We start from the raw sequence: 21,318 nt of genomic DNA, 5'->3' as shown, positions 1-21,318 counted from the left end.
GAGAGGAACTGCGTTGGTATCCATGTGAAACTGGCATTTCTGATGTTGTTCTGACATTCTGGGAGACTTTAGAAGCTGGAAAGATAAAACTAGGCCCAGATTTTCTTTTCTAATTTTGATTCAATAATAGATACAGACATCATATATAGAGAGAACTAAAAGTAAAGGGTTTTTTAGAGGGAACCTCACTAAATGGTATTTTCGTAATTGATCCAGTTACCGCAACTGTGCACTCAAACAGCCACGCAGCAGCTCAGGAGCAAAATAATTGGAGGTGGTTTTGGTTTGATAATTCACAGCCTAAGACTCAGGATCTCACAACAACAGCAAAAACAGGTAAACTGTTTCATCTTTTGCTTATCAGCTGTCCTGAATGTTAAGGCAAAGGATGTCCAAAGTTCTCCACTGCTGTTCCTTCACCATCTGCAGTAAAAGCAGGGTTGGGTACCATTTCCTTCTTCAAAGAAGCTTGTGGATCTGGGGATACTCTTATGACCGGATACTCTTAAATGCCCTGTTTGTTTTCCTTTTAGCAACAGGAACATAAAATCAGGATTATTTTTCTTTTTGAGGAGGAAAGAAATCCTATGAATGAATGAATGAGTGAATAAAACTATGAAAAACTATGAATGAATTGACTACGGGCTTAATGCAGAAATGTCCTCTAGAAAGAAGCCTATCAGAAAATGCATGCTTCTACTTTCTGCTGATCTAATATCATGTCAATAATAATTGAAGGAAATGCAGATTTTCTTCTGCTATTAAAGTATAGGCCCTGAGCACCTCTTTGGGCACTTAAAAACCTCAAGTGTAAAGTTAAAAAAGTTAGGAAATGATCTCTTGCTCTACAGTAGAGTCTAGGCCTGTAATAAGCACCTTGGATATTTGGCTATTAGCTCTAAATCCCTGCAAAGTCTTTTGATATGGGAACTTTGGGGGAAAAAGATTCAAAACTACATATCAGTGGGAGATTACAGGCATGTCTTCATTTATTAACTTTCACTGAGGGAGGAAATAAGCATATTTCAAAATAACCAGGCATTCTTTCTCCAGAGGGGAGTAATAAAAATGGAAAATTGGTTCTTTACATTTGTTGAGTTTGGAAGACAGTGGACACATGATATCCTTTATTTCTATCATCATGTAAGGAAAACAGTGCTGATGTTAATGTTCTGCTTCTCTTATCACAGTGATTAAGATCATACCGGGGTGGGAAGTGGGAAAGATTGCAGAATAATGAAAATGCAAATAATGAAATATTGCAGAATAATGAAAATGCAAATAATGAAAGATTGCAAATAATGAAAATGCTATTTTTCAACATTCGCTTTATTTATCTTCATAGGACAAACAATGTGAAGGAAAAAATCTTCTTGGCAGTGTTTCATCTTGGGTCAATTCTGGGCTTTCTTGTTAGTTGATAAAAGGAAATCTAACTCACTTTCCTTTTTGTGTTTGGGGATTCCGTGATAGTTTCAGCCTCTCTGCTTGAACTGGTTCTCCGCTTTTTGTCTACTATTCTAATGTCTAATATTCTTCTGCACATTATAATTGCAGAAGTGACAGTCTTTGGAAGTTTAAATCAAGACTTTTGCTTTTGGTCTTATCAGTGGGCTCTTTGGGTCACTTCATCTCTGTCTATCCTGTTTGATTATCCTATTTTCAAAAATAGGACTCAACATGTTCTGTATTTAATGCTTTGCAAAGTAGAGGGTTGATTTGTGCAGACAGGAGATGACCATGGGAAAGGTTCTTAGAGGATGTAGACTCTAAATGAAAAAAGTGGAAAGGTTCTTTGTTTTTTGGTTTTTTTAATTTTCTACTTCTATGTCATTCTTCCCTGTGTTTTGGATGGTTGGGATGAGGTATCTGTGATTGCTGGCAGAAATATCATATCCCAAATTCTTGGAGAATGATATTGGTTGCGCAAGATAGATCGTGTGGAAGATTAAGGAACTAGGACTCTGAAGAGCTGAGTTTTAGAGTCTTAAACTCTCAGATTTGGAAAGGATGTTAAATGGTCTGGTTCAGTCAACACTCCTAATCATTTAATCTCTTACACAATTTTCCTGCCAAGTGATCTTTCTGATGATGGGGAACCTAATACTATACAAAGAAGTTCTTTGCTGGATAGTTCAGACTATTGATTTCTCACATCTGATATTTGGAAGAACATTCATCTCCCTGAAATTGTCACCACAGATCCCAGTTTGGCCTCATGAATCCAGAGACAAAAACTTAATACCTCTTTTACGTTATATACTTTCAAAACTCAAAAACAGCTTTCACACTCTCCTTAAGACCCCTCTGTTGCTAATTAGCCTTCTGACTTCAGACAAGTCAGAAGCTCTTTGTAGCACAAATTTTTTGTCTCTAAGTTGAGGGGAATGAACCAGATGATATTTAAGGTCCTTCCATCTCTGACATTCTATGAACTCCTGTTTGAACTACTAAAATAAATGCTTTTTCCCACTCTTTATGCCATCTATATCAAATATAGATGACTCTCTTGAGTAGTAAAAGAATACAAGAATATGCAGTAGGAACTTGCAATTAATTAATCTCTCAACAATTGATTCAGTCGTGGTTACAACAGCTTTGATGAGCTCTAGTGTTACAACTCCTGAAACAACCACCAAGAGGCAAGAACCCCACCATTGGTTTTCATGGTTGTTTCAACCATCAGACTCCAAGAATCATCTTCACACAACAACACAAATGGCTGGTAATGAGTTATGATTATCTCATATCATATGTTTTCTTGACACTCTTTAATGATTTTCATTGACTTGTGGGATGTTATTAAGACCTAGTTAATTCTGCACTCACAGATGCTCATGAAGACTTAAGAGGGCTCATGAGCTCTGAGATCTGTGTTTGATTTTACATCACTAATAAGCAGATTTCTTCTTTGACTCTGTAGAATTAATGTAGCCCAGGAAAAGGCTACATTGGGTTTTTCTTGATGACAAAAGAAAATTGTGACTCTGAAAGATTACTCACATATTACTCTAAAATTACCAAAGTCACAAAACATGTTTGACTTTTCATGAAAAAGTAAAATAGCATAGATAGGTATGACAAAATATAGGAAATATTCATCAATGGAGCTATTGTTGGGATAGAAACTAATCATATAAAAAGACAAATGGTTATTTCCCAAGATAGCCTGAATCTCATTCAAAATGCAGGAAATCTCTTTTTTAGTAAAGGGATATCTTCTAGAGAGTAGTCACTGAGAAGAAGTGGAAGATTTCTGTCTCCTTTTTTATGATTGCATCAAAAAAGAAAAAGTGATAATTTTTCAAACCTCAAGTATAGTCTATAGTTGTTAACCCTTTTGATTAGTTAACAAATGCCAGGAATTATTTCTCTGCTACTTGACTTAACTTTTTTTGCTCTGTGCTCAAGTATTGTTGGGAACTGCAGTATGGATTCCATTTGCATTTAGAATTATAGTGATCTGTTGCTGGAGAAAATGAACAATTAATAAATTGTGAATACAACAGTGATATTTTAGAAACAATGGAAATGGGTTTACATTCCAGGGTTTTTCTGAAGGTGTCTTGACAATGAAAATAGCCACATGTGAAATTTTTCCATTCTGTTCTTGACATCCTATCTTTAATGGCATGTACTTAGTGAGTTAATAAATGTACCTGAAAGCATAAGGGAGTTTTCATTGGCTTTAAAAAATATCATTTTGTGGGGTTACATCCATGTTTACTCTTTTAGTTTCCCTTGAAAAGAATGTTCAACTGCAAAGAGCATAGCCAGTTGTTGTGAGATCTATATATTAGCTTCAGAGCCAAAACATGAGAATTCCGGGCACATAAGTCAACTTTCTCACTTTGTTTTTAAAATCCTGGGAAACCCGTTATGCCTTCTGTGCCTGATTTCCTTCCTTTGCAAGTGGGTTGCTTGGCATTTTGCTCAACCACTAATGCAAGTCACCACAACAGGTACGGATTCAAATACCATCTCAGCAGGCTGGGAGCCAAATGAAGAAAATGAAGATGAAAGAGACAAACACGTCAGTTTTTCTGGATCAGGCATTGATGATGATGAAGATTTTATCTCCAGTACCAGTAAGAATAATCAATTACAGTAGAACCTTTTATTCAAGGCTTACTGATTACTGAGTGGTGCCAAATATGGATAGTATCTCTCCTGGGAAATAGTTATGTGAAATGTGAGTGAACCTGTGATTATATCTTAGTTATACCCTAATGAGATTGTGGAAGAAGAAATAGAATTTTTTGAATAGAAGCCAAAATATATTTAGAGGAAAAATAGATCTCTTTTGGAATTTCTAATGCCTCACTTTCTTCCCTTTTTATCTATGAGGTCTTCTGCTACAGAAACTCTTTAAATTATCAAGCTTTGTCAGAGAAGGGACATATTAAACATGATAATAAGCATTCGTTGTATACCTACTGCGCTAAACGCAGGGAACACAAAGAGGAAAAAAAGCAAGAGCTTTTGCTTTCAAGGAACTAATGGGCTATTGGAGCAATAGACTTAGAGAATGTGAGTAGGAGGCTATTAATTAAAAGTTGTAGATCATGCTAAATTGAAGGCCCTAGTAAGGCTTAAAAGATGGGCAGTAGGACTCAAGAATTGTCTTATGGTTGAAGTCAAAGAAACGAATCCAGAATCTTAACAAATGAACTGCACACCAATATAACAGAAAGACATTGAAGGGAAAGGCAAATGTCAGCTCACTTGGACTTTAACAAACTATTACTAAAAGCTGATAGTGGAACCACTATTTTCATAGCACCCACATTTGTGACAATTATAACATTTTTTGAGAACAAGATGGAAATTGAGCTTCAAATGACCATAAAACATTTTTAAAAACATGCAAAACTTTGTCTAATATTCTGCAGATAATTGAGTTTTCTGCACATAGCTGACCTAAGACTTTGCTGAAAAGAGCTGAGAGTCCTGAACCTGACTCTATTGCAGTTCCTGAGCTATCACAGGTCACTGAAGTTCTATCGATCCCATTAAAACTTGAGAGTTTTACCCCAACATGGATAGTACCCAGGGAGGAAGGACCGCAAAAAAGAAAAAAATAGCTTAAGACTTGAAGGCAACTGAGCGTATGGCATGGGTACAACAAATCATAGAGATGAACTAGATTTTTATACACAAACATTTACGTGCAGTATTTTTTAAATGTGACTCCTATGCAAGAGCTTGCTCTATGGAGAAAAGGAAACTCTTTTTACTAACTTCAGAAAGAAAACCAAATAACCCCAAAACACTAGAGTTTTACTATTACACTGTCTCTTGAGATTAGGATATGGCCCTGCAGGTGGCTCATTACTAAAAATGTTGTATTAATACTTGAGAAATTAAACTTCCTTGGGTGGCAATGCAAAGAAGTCAACCTGCAAATCATATGGTCAAGCCATAGAGAAAATCTTTCTATAGTATTTTTTAATCTCCATGGCATATTTTCCTATTTGTTAACTTTTCTACTTAGTATCTGTGTACAGAATTCAACAGGATGCCCTGTTTTTTACTGAGGGGTGTGATAACTGCCACTTTTTCATGCATACTGTGAATGTGGTTAATGGCTTTAAATTTGATATTTAGAACTTGTGAAATAGAGCTGATAGTATTGTAGTTCTAGAAAGGATTTTGTATTATTTGGGTATCAAAATTAAGTTTGAAAGAATTAGGACGGATTTGCAAATAACTCTTTCACAAAAGACGTTGATAATAATTTTTACTGTGTTCCTTCTGTTAGATGCATCTCCCTTCTCAGCCCTAACATATTGGGTGACAATATCAGGGCACTGGTGGATGGACACCTCTTTTTTTTCGGTGTGCTGTTATAATGGTGGCTGGTTGCCTGTGGTTTTTTTCCTACTGAATGGTGTGTCTTGTTTTTCTTTCATTGGCAGTGAATAACTTCCTTGTGATATGTTTTGTATTTGAGGAGAATACATAGGTGTTTGATAAATATCCAGAAATGTGTAGCTCAGCTATATGGATGGTCTAGGTAGATATTGGTTCTTGGAATCATTTATAGGAAAGCTGTGTCTATTTAGGTGTCTATTTCTCCACCAAAATTACTAACGGAATAAAGTAATTATCACTACATCACTTTCAGTATCTACCTCTCCAGCCTGAGGACCCACTGGTAGCAGTGGCAATACAAAAAGTTCTTGGGCTCTCAAGTGCAGAGGGACACTGCAGGCTGCATGGATGGGCATAACTGTGACGTCTTTGCTTATCCTTGGTGGAGGGCTGGTGTTTTCAAAGCTGTTCTTCCTGCTTGCTGGAGCTTCTTTGACTGCTTTTTCTGGAATATCTCGTGTTCTGAACCCCAAGGTATTCTATGCCGGAATGCAAAGGACTCTGAGATGCTTAGCAAGTAGCTGAATTAAACTGAAGTTGCTCTCTGCTTTCCCTCCATTTCCATGTACCCATCTATACAACCTGGTATAGATGATTCATTGTGTTGACCACAGAAGGGAGAAATGCACAAAACAACTGGTGAAGGCTCAAGAAATAACATTTTCTTAATTGCTTCAATCATCATTATCACAGTTTCAACCACACCACGGGTTTTTGACCACACAAAACAGAACCAGGATTGGACCCAGTGGAACCCAAGCCATTCAAATCCAGAAGTACTACTTCAGACAACCACAAGGATGACTGGTAATGGGTTATGCATACTTAAAGATTTTTTTACCCTTCAAAGCCTCTGATGCTGCAAAAGTCAATGATCAGGACACAGTGGGAAATTAACATCTCATCAACAAACTCCTAGTGAACTTTCATGGGCATACTGAATTGCATGTAAGAGCCAGTTATCAACAATACTGTCTGGGCTCAGGGCATTTTATGTTGTTCATTATAAAAATGAATATACTAAAATGTTTTAGGGTGCTGCTCTTGACCAAGTGGTTATGGCAGAATAACAAATAACCATGAAGAAATTCCATATTGATTTTCCCATTCATTTGAAGAAATCCCCCTTGATTTTCTCTTTGGAAAGATGAGTGAAGTCACCCCAGATCATTGAAAGTAGATAGAGGCACTATTTAGGCATAGAACTGTTAAATACCATGTACTTCAATGGAAGAACAGTCATTAAAAGTTGTTTGATAACAACATCATCACAGTAGATGTAGACAGAAGTGGTACTAATAGTCATGGAAAAAACTGGATCAAGGAGCCACACCCCGCTCTCATTCACCATGGGCACTGTAAAGAAGAGGAGACCCAGCATGCTACAAGAACAAATAGTAAAGATGGCAGCCAGTGGCTCTGGTCTAGTTGAGTTAGTAAGACATTCCAGAGACAGGAAGGTTCGTTTAGATACTGGCCACATCTTCTGTTTCCACATAGTAATTTCTTTTATACCCAGAGCCTGAAAAGCTGCCAAATTTGCACACAATTTTTAGAAATTGTAAGAAAAATGCTAACTTGTTAGGTTGCCCAAAGGCCAAAATGTTTAAAAAGTAGATCTGAGATCCAATTTTTGTGTTAAACATTCCTAGAGATTCCATTTGGGTGACTTACGGGTGTTTATGGAAATGTGTCATGAAGAGTGTGTTCTGATGCATAGTGGTAGAATCTGGAAAGGAAGATTGACCCGTGAAACAATTTTTGGGATCCTTATTTTCTGCAAAGATCTTTAATGAATAAACTTTTCCTCCCTACATTCTGTTCCTCACGTTGGTACAGAAGGGCATCCCCATACACTTGGGAGGAAAATTGGTAGCACACATGGTCTATATTTGATTCTGCAACTGGTCTTTTTCTACTTTTAAGCCCTCCCCCTTTTTAGGGGGAGGTTTTTAATTTTAATTTTCTTTTTTTTTTTTATTGTTGGCGATTCATTGAGGGTACAATAAGCCAGGTTACACTGATAGCAATTGTTAGGTAAAGTCCCTCTTGCAATCATGTCTTGCCCCCATAAAGTGTGACACACACCAAGGCCCCACCCCCCTCCCTCCATCCCTCTTTCTGCTTTTCCTCCCCCTTAGGGGGAGGTTTTAATGCTCATACTGTTACTCCTACTGTTTTACAAACATCTCATGTTTTCTAAAACAATTTTAAGTGTCATTACTGGACTATTAGGATAAAACTTCACCCAATAAGAAATACGTGGTCTTCTTTTCTCTATCCTACTGAAAGATGCCTATCTTATTCAAAAATTTTTTTTTAAATTTATTTTGAATAAAAACAGATTATAACTTTTTTTAAAACAATGGATCAACTATTTTTCTCACAGCCTTAAAAAATGCCTAAAGAGAAAATCTAAGAAATGGCCATTTAGAAGCCAAAGGGGTTTAGAACTATGGTTTGAGAGGTATCTTCAGACAACCAAAGTTTCAGACATCAGCCAGGGTGTGGGGGTTAATAAATCCTGGGCATTGCACTGAACATATCCAACAGGCTTTACATGCCATCACTTACCCCAGTCAACTTGATATTTGCATAAGGATTATGGCCTTGAGTTAACAAGGGAGTCTTCTGTTAAGAAAAGGAAATAGAAAGCAAGCTGCAGTCTCTTCAGAATAGGATTCCGTACCACTTTCCTTTGGTTCATAACAATATATCTTAGAAATTATTTAGACAGTGTGTACTCAAAGAGAAGAAAGCTATTACACTTTAGAGGCTTGGAATTAATGAGCCTGTTGTCAAAAAGTGGTCATTGAGGGTTATTAATGCTAGAGGGTAGTCGAAAAATCAGACTTAATGGAACTTGACAAAGAGAAAGCAGCAAGTATGGCACTTCTCTACTCGGTACTCACAAAACTTAAAGGGATTCTGGTTGGTGACTTCCAGGCTCTATCAAGTGAACTTTACAACTTCTAGAAGAGAATCAACCTTCATCTTTTACGACAGGAAGAAGACACTCTGCTATACACAAACATATCGTGTTCTCTATACACAAACAGACACAGTTGATCTCTTTCATATAGACTTTGAGTAACATGACAGAGTATGTTTGGATTGATTTTTCCCTTTCTGTAGTTTTAGTGGTTTTTCCAACTATATTATTTGTCAAGGATTTGTAACCTAGTCAATGGGAAGTAAAACTTAAGATTTGGGCCTTTTTTCTCTCTCACTGGATAACCAGTTAATCCCAGCAATGGTTTGGCAAATGCAAGGGTAAAATGAGGACAAAACATTTTCTTTCTTTTTTTTTTTTTGTAGAGACAGAGTCTCACTCTATGGCCCTCGGTAGAGTGCCATGGCCTCACACAGCTCACAGCAACCTCCAACTCCCGGGCTTAAGCGATTCTCTTGCCTCAGCCTCCCGAGCAGCTGGGACTACAGGTGCCCGCCACAAGGCCCGGCTATTTTTTGGTTGCAGTTTGGCCGGGATTGGGTTTGAACCCACCACCCTCGGTATATGGGGCCGGCGCCTTACCAACTGAGCCACAGGCACCACCTGACAAAATGTTTTCTTTTTTACATGTCTTTGCTGTCATCAATTCACATATATCATTTTCTAAGATAATAAATTTACAAGTTGCCAAAAACACTTTGGCTTGGCAAGTTTATAGGCTGTCCTTTTCTTGATGAACTCAAGATTTACTATGAGTTGCTATAGACAAAAATGTCAGTGACTTTGTGACTTTTTCTGAAGACCCAGTGATGGAATTTTATTTCACTTATTTTATCCCTTTTAAAACAAAAGTTGAGATTTTAAGAATGTCACACAATGCTATGGTTTACCTAGTGTCCCATATTGACTAGAATAGTTTTTCTTCCACTAAATTAATTTTGTTAAAGAGTGATTTTAGCAATTTTTTTTTTTTTACAGTTTTGTTTCAAAATGTTAAGAGGGTACACATGTTTCAGCTACATGGATAGCTTATGTAATGCTTTAGTCAGAACACACAAAAGTGTGCCCATCATCTGAATAGTGTTCATTGTACCTGTTAGGTAGGGCTTTGGATTTTAGCAATTTTAGATGCCACGAGAACACGACCATGTCATGGTGTTAGTAGAGTAGCATCCCAGCTACCCTAACATCTTCACTGTGGGAAAATCCACTGCTGGTGCCTTGCCAGTGTATGTGATTTTAGGTTACACAGCCAGCATTCAGAAGGCCTCTTACTATGCTGATCTTGTCATAAACTGTTAAACGATATGTTCCTTTCCCCAAAATGACTGGAGCAAAGAGGTTATTCCTTCAACAAATAGCACTCTCAGATAGGATATGTGAAGCCATAGGCTACAATAAAAGAAGAAGAATACTGAGACTTCATAGGCTGTGATCTAGTTCTAACTTTATGCCAATTTGACTATATGATTTTGAGTAAATTAAATGCTCTTTGAACCTCTGTTTCCTCATAAGAAAAATTAAAAGATTGGGCCCCTTGATTTCTAGTATCCTTTTCCAACTATCAATGGCCTGTCTCCTTGCTACCTTCCTTCTCTGCTGAGGAACCTAGATAGGTAAAGCTCACAACTGACCTTCTTCTCACAGTCCAGGCAACTCCTAATAGTACAACTGAAGAAACAGCTACCCAGAGAGAACATTGGCTTGGCAACGGATGGCAAGGGGAATATCCCCACACGCCAGAGGAAGACTCTCATTCAAGAGCAGAGACAACCGGTAATGGATGGAGTCACAAGCAAACTTGGGTGGGGACTTCCTTTTGGGTTAAATGTCAGGCCTGGAGGACACTGAAAAAAAAGACACTGAAGGAATTGTCATGAGACATTAGGCTCCTTAATAAATTATATTGCACTTAGCACAGAGCCAACCATCATGTGATCACTGCAAATCACCTGAGCAAGAATGGATACAAGCACATAAAGGCACACAGGGTCCTTCAGATGTAGTTTTGGGCATCCCCTTGTGAGGCTATAGCAGAGACCCAGATCTTATAAAATATTCCCTTTTATTTTGTCAAAGAATCTACTCTATAATGTGGGTGCAGACTTTACAGTGTCATTCTATGAAACACTGGCCTCTGAGAAAGCACTTTGTCGGAACCCCAGTATTTAAAGAAATGGAGCCAGACCTTATGAGAAAAATGACCCCTGTTTGATGATACGTGGTCATGTCTATTTAGTAATTTCTCCTTGCATGTCCAGTGGGGTCTTTTTCCTTCTGTTAACAAAAAGGTATCTTTTCTATTCTTGAATTGTAGAATTGTGGAAATTAGACTTGAATCTGTCAAACTCCCTTGCATGATTCTTTTCTCTGTGTGACCTAAGTATTGAAATGTACTCAGCCTTGGAAAGAGTGTGGATTACAAATACACTATCGGTATTCATGAAAAATATTTCTATGTTTTTGTTTGCGATATAGAATATAATGCATAATGGCTTTCCAGTGCATGGCAGAGCAATGGATTCAGTGACCAGCTGTGTGGTGTGGCTGTTGCTAAAGGGACACTGTTATAATCTTTTCTTCTTGTACTTCTTTATTGGCTCAAAATGAAGCAGTGTGCTTCATTCTTAGATGTCATTTATACCCTGAATCCCACTGTTAGAAGGTAATGCTTCTAAAGGATTCCATTCATGCTTTTGAGATGAATGGCAGTTGCTTTCTTGTTTATCACATGAGAAGCTCTTACCTGATTTCTACCTTCGATCACTACTAGCCTCATGTGTATTTTGCTGGAATGTGGTTGTCTCAGGATGACATCATGTGATGGGACTCTTATACTTCCACCCTCAGGGGACTGTGGCAGCATGGCTTGTGTCAAGAACTACTTTTCCTTCATCTTCCCTTGATGTCTATAACTCATCCTCTATCCACTGCAGAAGTTGCTGATGCTTTTGTCCTCTAGTTCACATGCTGATTTCTAAGAAAATGAGCATGCATGAACCCAAACCTGCTAAACATTTTCCTGCATTGATGCAACTTCCTTGCCCTCTACGCTAGGAAGATGGTTTCATTGTCTTGTCTAGAGAATAAGATCTTAAAAAAAATAAATAAATCAGTATATCCCTGGCCAAGTGCCCATTAACACTTTGACAATTGCTTGAACTGCATGGTCACAACAGCCTCAGCCTACGCCAACCACCCAAGTCAGAAAATGACAACACTGAGTCAAGAGGACAGTTCCTGGACTGATGTCTTCGACCCCATCTCACATCCAATGGGACCAGGCCATCAAACAGAAAGGATGGGTAATAGCCTCTGAACTTTTTTATGCATTGTGTTTTTGAAACCTAGCAAGTGATTGTTGCTCTAGAAATAATGTAGAAATATGCCCTTGGCTTTAGACCAATCTACTTTCCTAAAGGACTTGCAGTTTCTTCCAACATTAGTTTTCTTGGTAGGAATGATAGGCTTATTCTTCTGAATAGAAGTCCTGAGCTGAAAGTGAAGAATTTAGCAGGAGGTTTGGCAAAAGAAAACATTTAACACTGAAATATGTCTAACAATGTGAAGCAGTAAGTAATAGATGTGAAATGAAGGTTGCCAACAATAAATGCTAAAGAAGTTCAGAGAAACCTCCCACACCCACCAAGAGCATCAGGGAAAGGTGGATCAGATCTGGTTTTTGAAAAATGGAAGAAAAAAATCTGGATAGTCAGAGAAAGGAAGTGGAGGGAAGCTTTTGTATGAAAGAAACTCATGTAAGGGGAAGCATGAAGGAAGAAAAACCAAGGAATGAATATGTCAAACTGAGTGGATCTATTTGTCATAAAGGAAGATATGTTTGGGTGGCTAGGTCAGGGCCACTATGTTCAGTGACTTCTGTGCCACATGTAGACACAGCTCATATGTATGTGCATAAGGTGCCTCGGGACTCTGAGGACATCCATGGGGAAAAACCAAGCCAGTAAAAGAACATGAGACTCAATACTAAGTCTCCATACTGAGGAAGAGAGAGAGAGTCCATTAAATTGATGAACATGTCAAGGACAGTACAATTGGTCTTGCTGTAGAATGGTGTGATTGATACCTCCTGGAGGATTCTACTTATAAAAGGGAAGAAAGACATGAGTTTCTAGAATCCATCATCAGAATCATCCATTTTCCTGGGAGAATATCCATTTGGAGTTTTGATCTGGGCTAGCTGGATTTTCCTCTTTTTTGAAATCTGGGATAGAAGGGTCAGTCACAGTTTTGTCCTAGAGAGATTTTTTTTTTTTTTTCACAAAGTCTCACTTATTGTCCAGGCTAGAGTGCAGTGGCATCATCATAGTTCACTGCAGCCTCAGATTCCTGGGTCAAGTGTTTCTCCTCCTGCCTCAGCCTCCTGAGTAGCTGGCATTACAGGTGCACACCACCATGCATGGCTAATTTTTCTATTTCTTATAGAAACAGGGTCTCACTATGTTGCTCAGACTCTTAGCACATTAAGGCTACAGTAAAGATGTGGGTGCACAACATTCTAGCACTTTCTTCTGGAGTCATTTGGAATGGATGAAATCTCCCCAGAGGCAGTAATGTGCATGGGCTTTGACTGAATTGGAGAACCAGCAATATCAATGATGTGTATGGATTGTTTGGCCCCCTATTTCTTTATAGGACTTGTTATTTTAGCAGAATAGATCTGGGATCACTATTAAAAACATTGGTCAGTGGGTTCAGCACCTGTAGCTCAGTGGTTAGGGCGCCAGCCACATACACTGAGGCAGGCAGGTTCAAATTCGGCCTGGGTCAGTTAAACAACAATGACAACTGCAACAAAAAAATAGCCAGGCATTGTGGTAGGTGCGTGCAGTCCCAGCTACTTGGGAGGCTGAGGCAAGAGAATTGCTTAAGCCCAAGAGTTAGAGGTTGTTGTGAGCTTTGACGCCACAGCACTCTAACAAGGGCTACATAGTGAAACTCTGTCATAAAATGAAATGAAATGAAATGAAATAAAATAGTCAGGTGCTGCAGATCACACCTGTAATCCTGGCAGGTGGGAAGATCAGTTGAGACAGGAGGATCATTTGAGGTCAGGGTTCAAGACCATGCTAAGCAAAGTGAGACCCCACCTCTACTAAAAATAGGAAACTTAGTGGACTGTGTTTGTAGGCACCCATATTCCCAGGTACTTGGGAGGCTGAGGCAGGAGGATTGCTTGAGCCTAGGAGTTTGAGGTTGCTGTGAGCTAAGCTGAGTGAGACTCTTCTAAAAAACAATAACAAAAAAAAAAATAGGACAGGAAACATTTATAAATATCTCAGCAAAATTTCAATATGCGTCATCATTGTACATGTTAACTTACAAAGACCTCCTCATACTCATGTTTTTGGGCAGAATAGTTCGGTGCCATACCCTGTTCTTATTCCTTGCCCTGTGTGCTTCCTGTGGCCTCCACTATGTGGTATTGGATGATGATTTTTGTGAAGCAAAAAAGAACTAAATGTGGGAAGAGCTTTTGAAAGAAAACCCTTATGACCTGTAAGGGGGGAGGTGACAAAATCGTGTCTAAGCCCAGGGATCTTTGTCTTTCCTCCACGTGTCAGACTGTAGGTATCCATAGGACAGGGGATATTTCTGTTTCTCTGCAAGGCTTGGGTGTCCCATCATGTGCTCACATAGGGTCCTTCCACAGCTTTCAGACAACTCAGCCATTAAAGGAAAGCCAGTTACTTCTTGTGATATCTTTTTTTTTTTTTTTTTTTTTGAGACAGAGTCTCAAGATGTTGCCCTGGGTAGAGTGATATGGCATCACAGCTCACAGCAACATCAAACTATTGGGCCCAAGCGATTCTCTTGCCTCAGCCTCCCAAGAAGCTTGGACTAAAGGTGCCTGCCACAATGCCTGGCTATTTTTTGTTGCAGTTGTCATTGTTATTTAGCTGGCCCGGGCCGGGTTTAAACCCCCAACCTTTGGTGTATGTGGCTGGCACCATAACCACTCTGCTACGGGCACCAAGCTAGTCTTGTGATATCTTTTGAAGAAAGAATCATGTATCCCAATTCTGGGGATATAAATCAGTATGTGTTTTCTTTCCTCTTATTCAGGTTGAATATAAAAAGAATTTGGCCGTAGACCATAAACCACCCCAAGATAGTTGTTTAGGTTTAAGTCAAGCAATAACATTGATTTAATTCCTTCAGATACAGACTCCAGTCATAGTACAACCCTTCAGCCCACTGCAGATCCAAACACAGGTTTGGTGGAAGACTTGGACAGGACAGGACCTCTTTCAATGACAACGCGTAAGGATAATGACCTATATTCCTCATTCCCACTTCAGCTCTTGCTCCCATTGGCCAACATAAAGACAGAGCTTGGTGGTGGAATGGTGCATGTAGTGCTATGTGGCTTGGCTCAGCCCGGGGTGTAAAATCTCTTCATTGTCTGCATTTCTCGTGGGGTTCTTTAAACCTGATTTTGCCTTCATTCTTGGAGCCTTCCAGATTCAGTGATTTTATATTTTAAAAAAAGAAAAAAAGGATATAAGACTTCATTCAACTCAATTTTCCTTCTCTAAATAGTTGTGTCAGTGAAACCTGACCACAGCCAGGAAGGTGGTTCCTCTATGTTTTAACTGACCATCTCGTTTCAATTCCCATCTTTCCTCCAATCAGGACAGAAGAGAAGTAGGATTGTTAGCATGGTTGTAAAAAGATATTTGGGGGGCTAGACAATCACGGAGAGTAGGGGAACCAGGTCCACCCACAGAGAAGTCGCCAGGCCTGTTGTTGAGAATTGACCAAGTTGGCAGGGTTCTTAAAACAAAAAAAGAAGCATTTGCTAACATCTCTTTTTATCACTATAAAAGTGGTAGGAAGCCAAGTTAAACTTCTAGTCTAATTTCTACTACATGTGCAGAGGTAGCCTAGAGATTAACCAAAAGTTATTCATAATTTCATTTTCTGCCAAGAATATGAAAGGAATTGAGAACTGCTTGCTACACATTAATGGGCAGAGTCTTTCATAGGAGCTCTTTAGGCAAAGGAAGAAAATCAAGTATATGTTGACCATCAGCAATACAAACAGCACAGTGTTAAGCATCAAAGGATTTGCATATAGGCCTCTACTTCCATTTTATGTCACTGCCAGCTTTTGTTCTAACGTTGGGTTTGGGATTCGATGTATATCTCTCTCCTGGCTGTAATATTTATTGGTGGTGGACATGGCTTATGAAGCTCTTGTACCTGCAATTCAGAGGTCAGTACTTTCCTTTGAAGAACACAAAAGAAATGAACTCAACAGTCAAAGTGATTTCAGATATGGGCAGTTGTTCAACCTCAGATCGGTACATGTCACTGAGGGCCCTGTGTTTGCCCAAGCAAGCGTTTCTTTGGAGCAGTGATGAGAATCCCCAGCCACAGATGAGATCAAAACCCTAATAATAGAGTAAACTTATATCTTTAATTTAATGGTCACTCTAACAGAGTTAAGTATTTCCTTGTATCAACTTGATCTGAGTTACTCGAGCAGGTCATTCTAGATGGGCTTCTTTCTCTTTGGGGTTAGAGGTGTGCTGTAGGCTATCACAGTGCTTATTTGCCCTACACTTACACTTCATGAGCCATGGTTAGGTGCTCTTGATTATTGAAGGGAACACTGGAATTTGAACATTCCTTTCTCCATAGTCTGGTTTTCCTGAGTGACTGGCAACAGTCACTGATCCAACTGGGCCGGGACAATCCAGGTGTAGACAAAATTTTAGCTCCAGTCTCCACTTTGTCACTTTACCTTTGTTGACTATACTGAGAAATAAGGGTGTTAAAGGCCAACTAGGGGCTAAACAGAATTCTTCTGTATATTTCCATCAGTCAGAGCAGAGTGTTGTGCACAGACCCTGGTCTTCCTGTGTCCTTAGCCAACTGACTCTACTATCGCTATATCCTCCCTATTAGCAGATAAAAGGATTAATATAATGGCTTCAAATTAATGGTGGATTCATCCCTCATTGAAACAGAGCAGAGTCATTCTCAGAGCTTCTCTGCATCACATGGAGATTTGGAAGAAGATAAAGAGCATCCCACAACTTCAACTCCAACATCAAGCAGTAAGGAGCATAAAGCCCAATTGGCTTCAGCTATCAATAACAATCAATAAGTTATGGGTGCTTTTGCAGTGTCTCTGGTGGAGGTGTGACAGCTGGCTGCTGTTATGCTGTTACTCTTGATTATAAGGTGCGTCTGGTGATGGTTCTCTGATTTTTCTTTGTCGACCTTTTAGAAGACATTGTACATCGTGTGTTAAGTGAAAATTATAATTCTTAATCTTAAAGGCTGAGTTTCTTACACTGTAGAGTTAGTGATGTAGTTTAAAAATAATCGATTGCTTATATATAATTCACAATTCATGTAAAAATATGATTGTATCACTCTCTATATTCCGTACATTAATATTATTTTGCCATTTGTCCTCTGGACCTTAGCTCCATGGTACTGGTGACTAAAAAGCAGTTCCCTCTGGCAAAAGAAATGATAATTAAATCAGTAGCTTCAGGTCTTTTGAAACTTTGCATTTGCTATTCTGGTTGCGGGCAGTATAATTTTACCTTTGAATCCAGTGAGATGTTTTCTCCATTTTATCAAAGGTGGATCCCATTGAGAAAGAGCTCAAGATTTTCTAGAACATGATTTGACTTCAAGTTCACAGTTGTAGTGTCATAAGCCTTACCTTAATAACCCAGACAGATTTTACATCACATGCCTCTTCTGGGTGTTAGGAGCTCCAAAATCTCTTCTGTTGCGTGATGTCCAGGTTGTGTCTGTTGCAAAATATTGATTCGGTTCAACAGTGTGACAAACTTCACCGTCATTTGCTCCTGGTTTATGGGTAACAAGTGGAAAGCTTTTGCAGCAATTGCACAGCCTAAAGATGAGCACGTAGTGGGCGGCAAATCCTACAAGTGTGGGTTTATCATTGATTCCGCCTCCAAACAGATAGGAATGATGGCAGAGGTGGAAGAAGAGGTCAAAGTCGTTCTGAAGACTCAACTACTTTACCAGAAAGTTATACAACTCATTATCCAGACACGAAGGAGAACAGCACTCTCATCCCTGTCACCCCTGCTAAGACAGGGTCCTTTGGAGGTACTGAAGTTACTGTTGTTGGAGATTCCAACTCTAACATTGATCGCGCCTTCTCAGGTAATTTGGCCCTTTGTTATCTGGTGTGCTTTCTCCAAGAGAGAGAAACAACATGCACTTTCATATTACACGGGGCATTCCTGCACAGGATGTGATTAGTTTGTGATATGGATTTCACCCCTGGTCATCAATTCCAGTGCAAGGGAACTTGGACTTATTTTAGATAAAATAATGCTTCCATTTGCCAATGTGCTTTGCAATTTAGTGTGTGTGTATGACTTGATTGGGTGTTACGGTGAAATTGCTTTGTCTTCTTCCTGATCTTGTGATCTCTCCAGTTGAACCATATGAAATTAATAATTTTATAGGTCAGAATAATTGAACATTAGCAATTACATTTGATTCAACTAATACATGCGGCCTATTTAATAAGGTTTTACCCAACTTATGAATAATTTTCATGTATGGCTAGTATCTTTGGCTCTGAAATTAATTTTGGTGACGGGTTGATCGATTTTACTTTTGGTGATGGTTGGTGGATAAACCTCTTCCAGTTCCAATGCACACTTAAAATGTCGTGATGTAATCTACTGGTAATGAATAGGACCACTTCTCTTCTTGTAAAGGCAGAGATGACTGAAGATAACTTATTCAGTTACATTTGACATGGATCCCGAAAGAGATATTTTCCCTCAAATAACCAATCCTGTCTACCTCTGCCTTTCTTTGTTCCTCCATTTGCATTAGGAAATTGACACTAAAGAAAGGGAAACTGGAAAATGCCCACTTGGGTAAAGCAAGTAAAAAATGATTCTCTCCTCCTAGTGCCCATTTTCCAAGTTCTTCTTTATGCAATAGCTAAGGCATATTAGAGATTAATAATTTTAAATATTTATTTTTGGGGACAGAGATCTTTCTCCCCTAAAAAAATGAAAAAAGAAGCAAAGAATAACTTACGAGTATCCAGTATATAAAACAGATGACAGTTGTGACGGAGACAGAAAGTCCAGAATGCCACAGGCTTGGCCTCTTTCCTCTGGGCTGCTCACCCCAGGCCTTCAAGGAAAACAATTTAAGAAAATGCTGACCTCAACGATATTGGCACAACAAAGCCCCTTACACTTGCCAGTTCTTTATTCTGCAAGGTCCTGCTCTCGGTAATTACAAATTCCAAGTACCACTGTTAATATTCATCTGAAGAAATAAATCTTAGAGCACTGCCTTGTTTCTCTTGGCAAAATAAGGCCCGGTGTGCAACCTAATGAATTTAAATTTTAAATGGCAACTTGAACAGTTACAGTATCTTAGAAGGTTCACACCATCAGGTTGTTAGTAAATCAAATGCTTTTTACGAGATTGATATGATCGTCACCTGTGCTGATTCCTTCTCTATTCCATGGTGTTCTGGACAGGTTTTCCATAATTCTCCATGGATTAAAGGATTAAGTGATCCAATTCTCATCCTTGGTTTTCTTCTCAAACACTCGCCTAAGTCTCATTTCTGCTCATACCTTTTTTCCCTCAGTAATTGTGATGCTTGATGTTAAAGCTAAAGCTTTTGGAATTGTGGTGGCAGTGGTGGTGGTGACAGTGGTGATGATAGGGTCGGTGATGGGGATTTTGGTAGTGGGAGCATTGGAACGACACTTCAGCAAATGTTGTTTTCAGTTACTCTAAATGTCATCCAAAGGGCAAAGTAATCTGTCTCTTTAATACCATTGTATGAGTACTCACAGGTCACCCACCTCCACCTTCTGTCATCTAGGAAATGGTGACAAGCAGGTGACTGCATCTGTGTTTCTTACAGGCTCCTTCACAATGGACAACTATAGCCATGTTATGAAACAATTATCCTGTGATTTTTTTTTTAAGATTCCAATATACTTTTGAAAACTAAGGGTAAGGGATGGAGTTTCCATATACTAGACTGAAGACTTGACCTGTGGATTTAGATTTTTAGTAGTTCATGAGTTGACCTCAATCTAAAGCTGGATGGTGCTGGAAGTTTGAGAAGATGGGATTTTATTAACTATTCATGTTGAAAATAGAGACTTAACTTTTGAAAAATATTATTTTCAACTTATTCTAATACCCAGACACATATTGTTTACATATTAGCTATCATTTCACCATTTTTTTTTACTTACTTTTAAACTCTTGTTTCTGTCAATAAGTCATTGAGTTTTCTCTTTGAATCTTTACATCATTCAATCCCAAAATTCTTTACTGCCTCAAAGAAATCTCTTTAATGTTTCATGAGCTAGGACAGAGTACACCCATTTCCCTGGATCTTATTTCTCAGAATCCAATTCATGTAGTCCTTACTTAAAATCCATGAGGTCTAATCTCAACTTCAGACCTGCGAAGACATTATAATATTTTTGTTAGAGTGTTCCTTGCTACATGTCTTGGATTTATCCCAAAACCAAGTTTCTGCAAAACTTCTTACAGTCATCCTTCATACGACCTGCCCTCCTTTCCTTGATTTTTTTTTTTTTTTTTTTGAGACAGTCTCACAATGTTGCCCTGGGTAGAGTACCATGGCGTCACGGCTCAAAGCAACCTCCAACCCTTGGGCTTAAGCTATTCTCTTGCCTCAGCCTCCCAAGTAGCTGAGAATACAGGTACCCGCCACAATGCCCAGCTTATTTTTTTGTTGTTGTTGTAGTTGTCGTTGTTGTTCGGTGGGCCTGTGCTGAGTTCGAACCCGTCAGCTCCAGTGTATGTGGCTGGCGCCCTAACCGCTGAGCTACAGGCACAGAGCCTGGTTTCCTTAATTTTGATTCAAGCTCTAGCCTGTTCCTCAATGCAAAGCAGTAATTTTTTTCTTTCTTTTCCTTCTATTTTGAAAAGCCAAGAATAATGCTCCCACTGAGGTGATCATCATAAATATCCATTGGCTATTTTTTTTTTTTTTTTTTTTTGCAGTTTTTGGGCAGGGCTAGGTTTGAACCTGCCACTTCTGGTATATGGGGCCGGCACCCTACTCCTTGAGCCATAGGTGCTGCCTTCTTTTCCTTTTATTTTGAATAGGGTCTTACTCTGTTGCCCAAGCTGGAGTGCAATGGCACCATCAAAACTCACTATAACCTAGAACTCTTGGACCCTAGCAATCCTCCTGCTTCAGCCTCCTGAGTAGCTAAGACCATAGGCATGTGCTACCACACCTGGCTCATTTTTTTTTTTTTTTTTAATTTTTTGTAGAACCAGCATGTCACTTTGCTGGGCAGGTTGGTCTTGAACTCCTGGCCTTAAGGGATCCTCCCACCCTTGGCCTTCCAAAGTGCAGGGATTATAGGCATGAGCCACCATGCCTGGCCTGGCAGTAATTTGAGGCACTTTTACCATCATTTTTTATTTCCCTTTAAGAC

At 39.0% G+C, this 21,318-nt stretch overlaps 1 protein-coding gene across 8 annotated transcripts in view; it reads left to right on the top strand.

The window, feature by feature from the left end:
* The window catches only part of CD44 (CD44 molecule (Indian blood group)), a 90,004-nt gene that overhangs the window by 52,866 nt on the left and 15,820 nt on the right, over nucleotides 1–21,318 (top strand). Inside the window, exons 6-14 of one of the 8 annotated variants that reach the window (XM_053560010.1) lie at nucleotides 217–336; nucleotides 2,597–2,725; nucleotides 3,963–4,088; nucleotides 6,568–6,681; nucleotides 10,475–10,603; nucleotides 12,007–12,132; nucleotides 15,011–15,112; nucleotides 16,825–16,914; nucleotides 17,801–18,007. The exons of 2 other annotated variants lie outside the window; for them this stretch is intronic. In XM_053560010.1, the coding sequence (XP_053415985.1) occupies nucleotides 217–336; nucleotides 2,597–2,725; nucleotides 3,963–4,088; nucleotides 6,568–6,681; nucleotides 10,475–10,603; nucleotides 12,007–12,132; nucleotides 15,011–15,112; nucleotides 16,825–16,914; nucleotides 17,801–18,007 (1,143 nt within the window). Of the gene's footprint in view, nucleotides 1–216; nucleotides 337–2,581; nucleotides 2,726–3,962; nucleotides 4,089–6,567; nucleotides 6,682–10,474; nucleotides 10,604–12,006; nucleotides 12,133–15,010; nucleotides 15,113–16,824; nucleotides 16,915–17,800; nucleotides 18,008–21,318 lie in introns of all 8 variants that reach the window. 5 more of the 8 variants (XM_053560009.1, XM_053560011.1, XM_053560012.1 and 2 more) reach the window with 5 other exon arrangements.

Source organism: Nycticebus coucang, chromosome 14, assembly GCF_027406575.1.
Source record: "Nycticebus coucang isolate mNycCou1 chromosome 14, mNycCou1.pri, whole genome shotgun sequence".
NCBI classification, from domain to species: domain Eukaryota; kingdom Metazoa; phylum Chordata; class Mammalia; order Primates; family Lorisidae; genus Nycticebus; species Nycticebus coucang.
The sequence above is the reverse complement of the archived record's forward strand: the minus strand, read 5'-3'. Positions and strand labels throughout refer to the sequence as shown.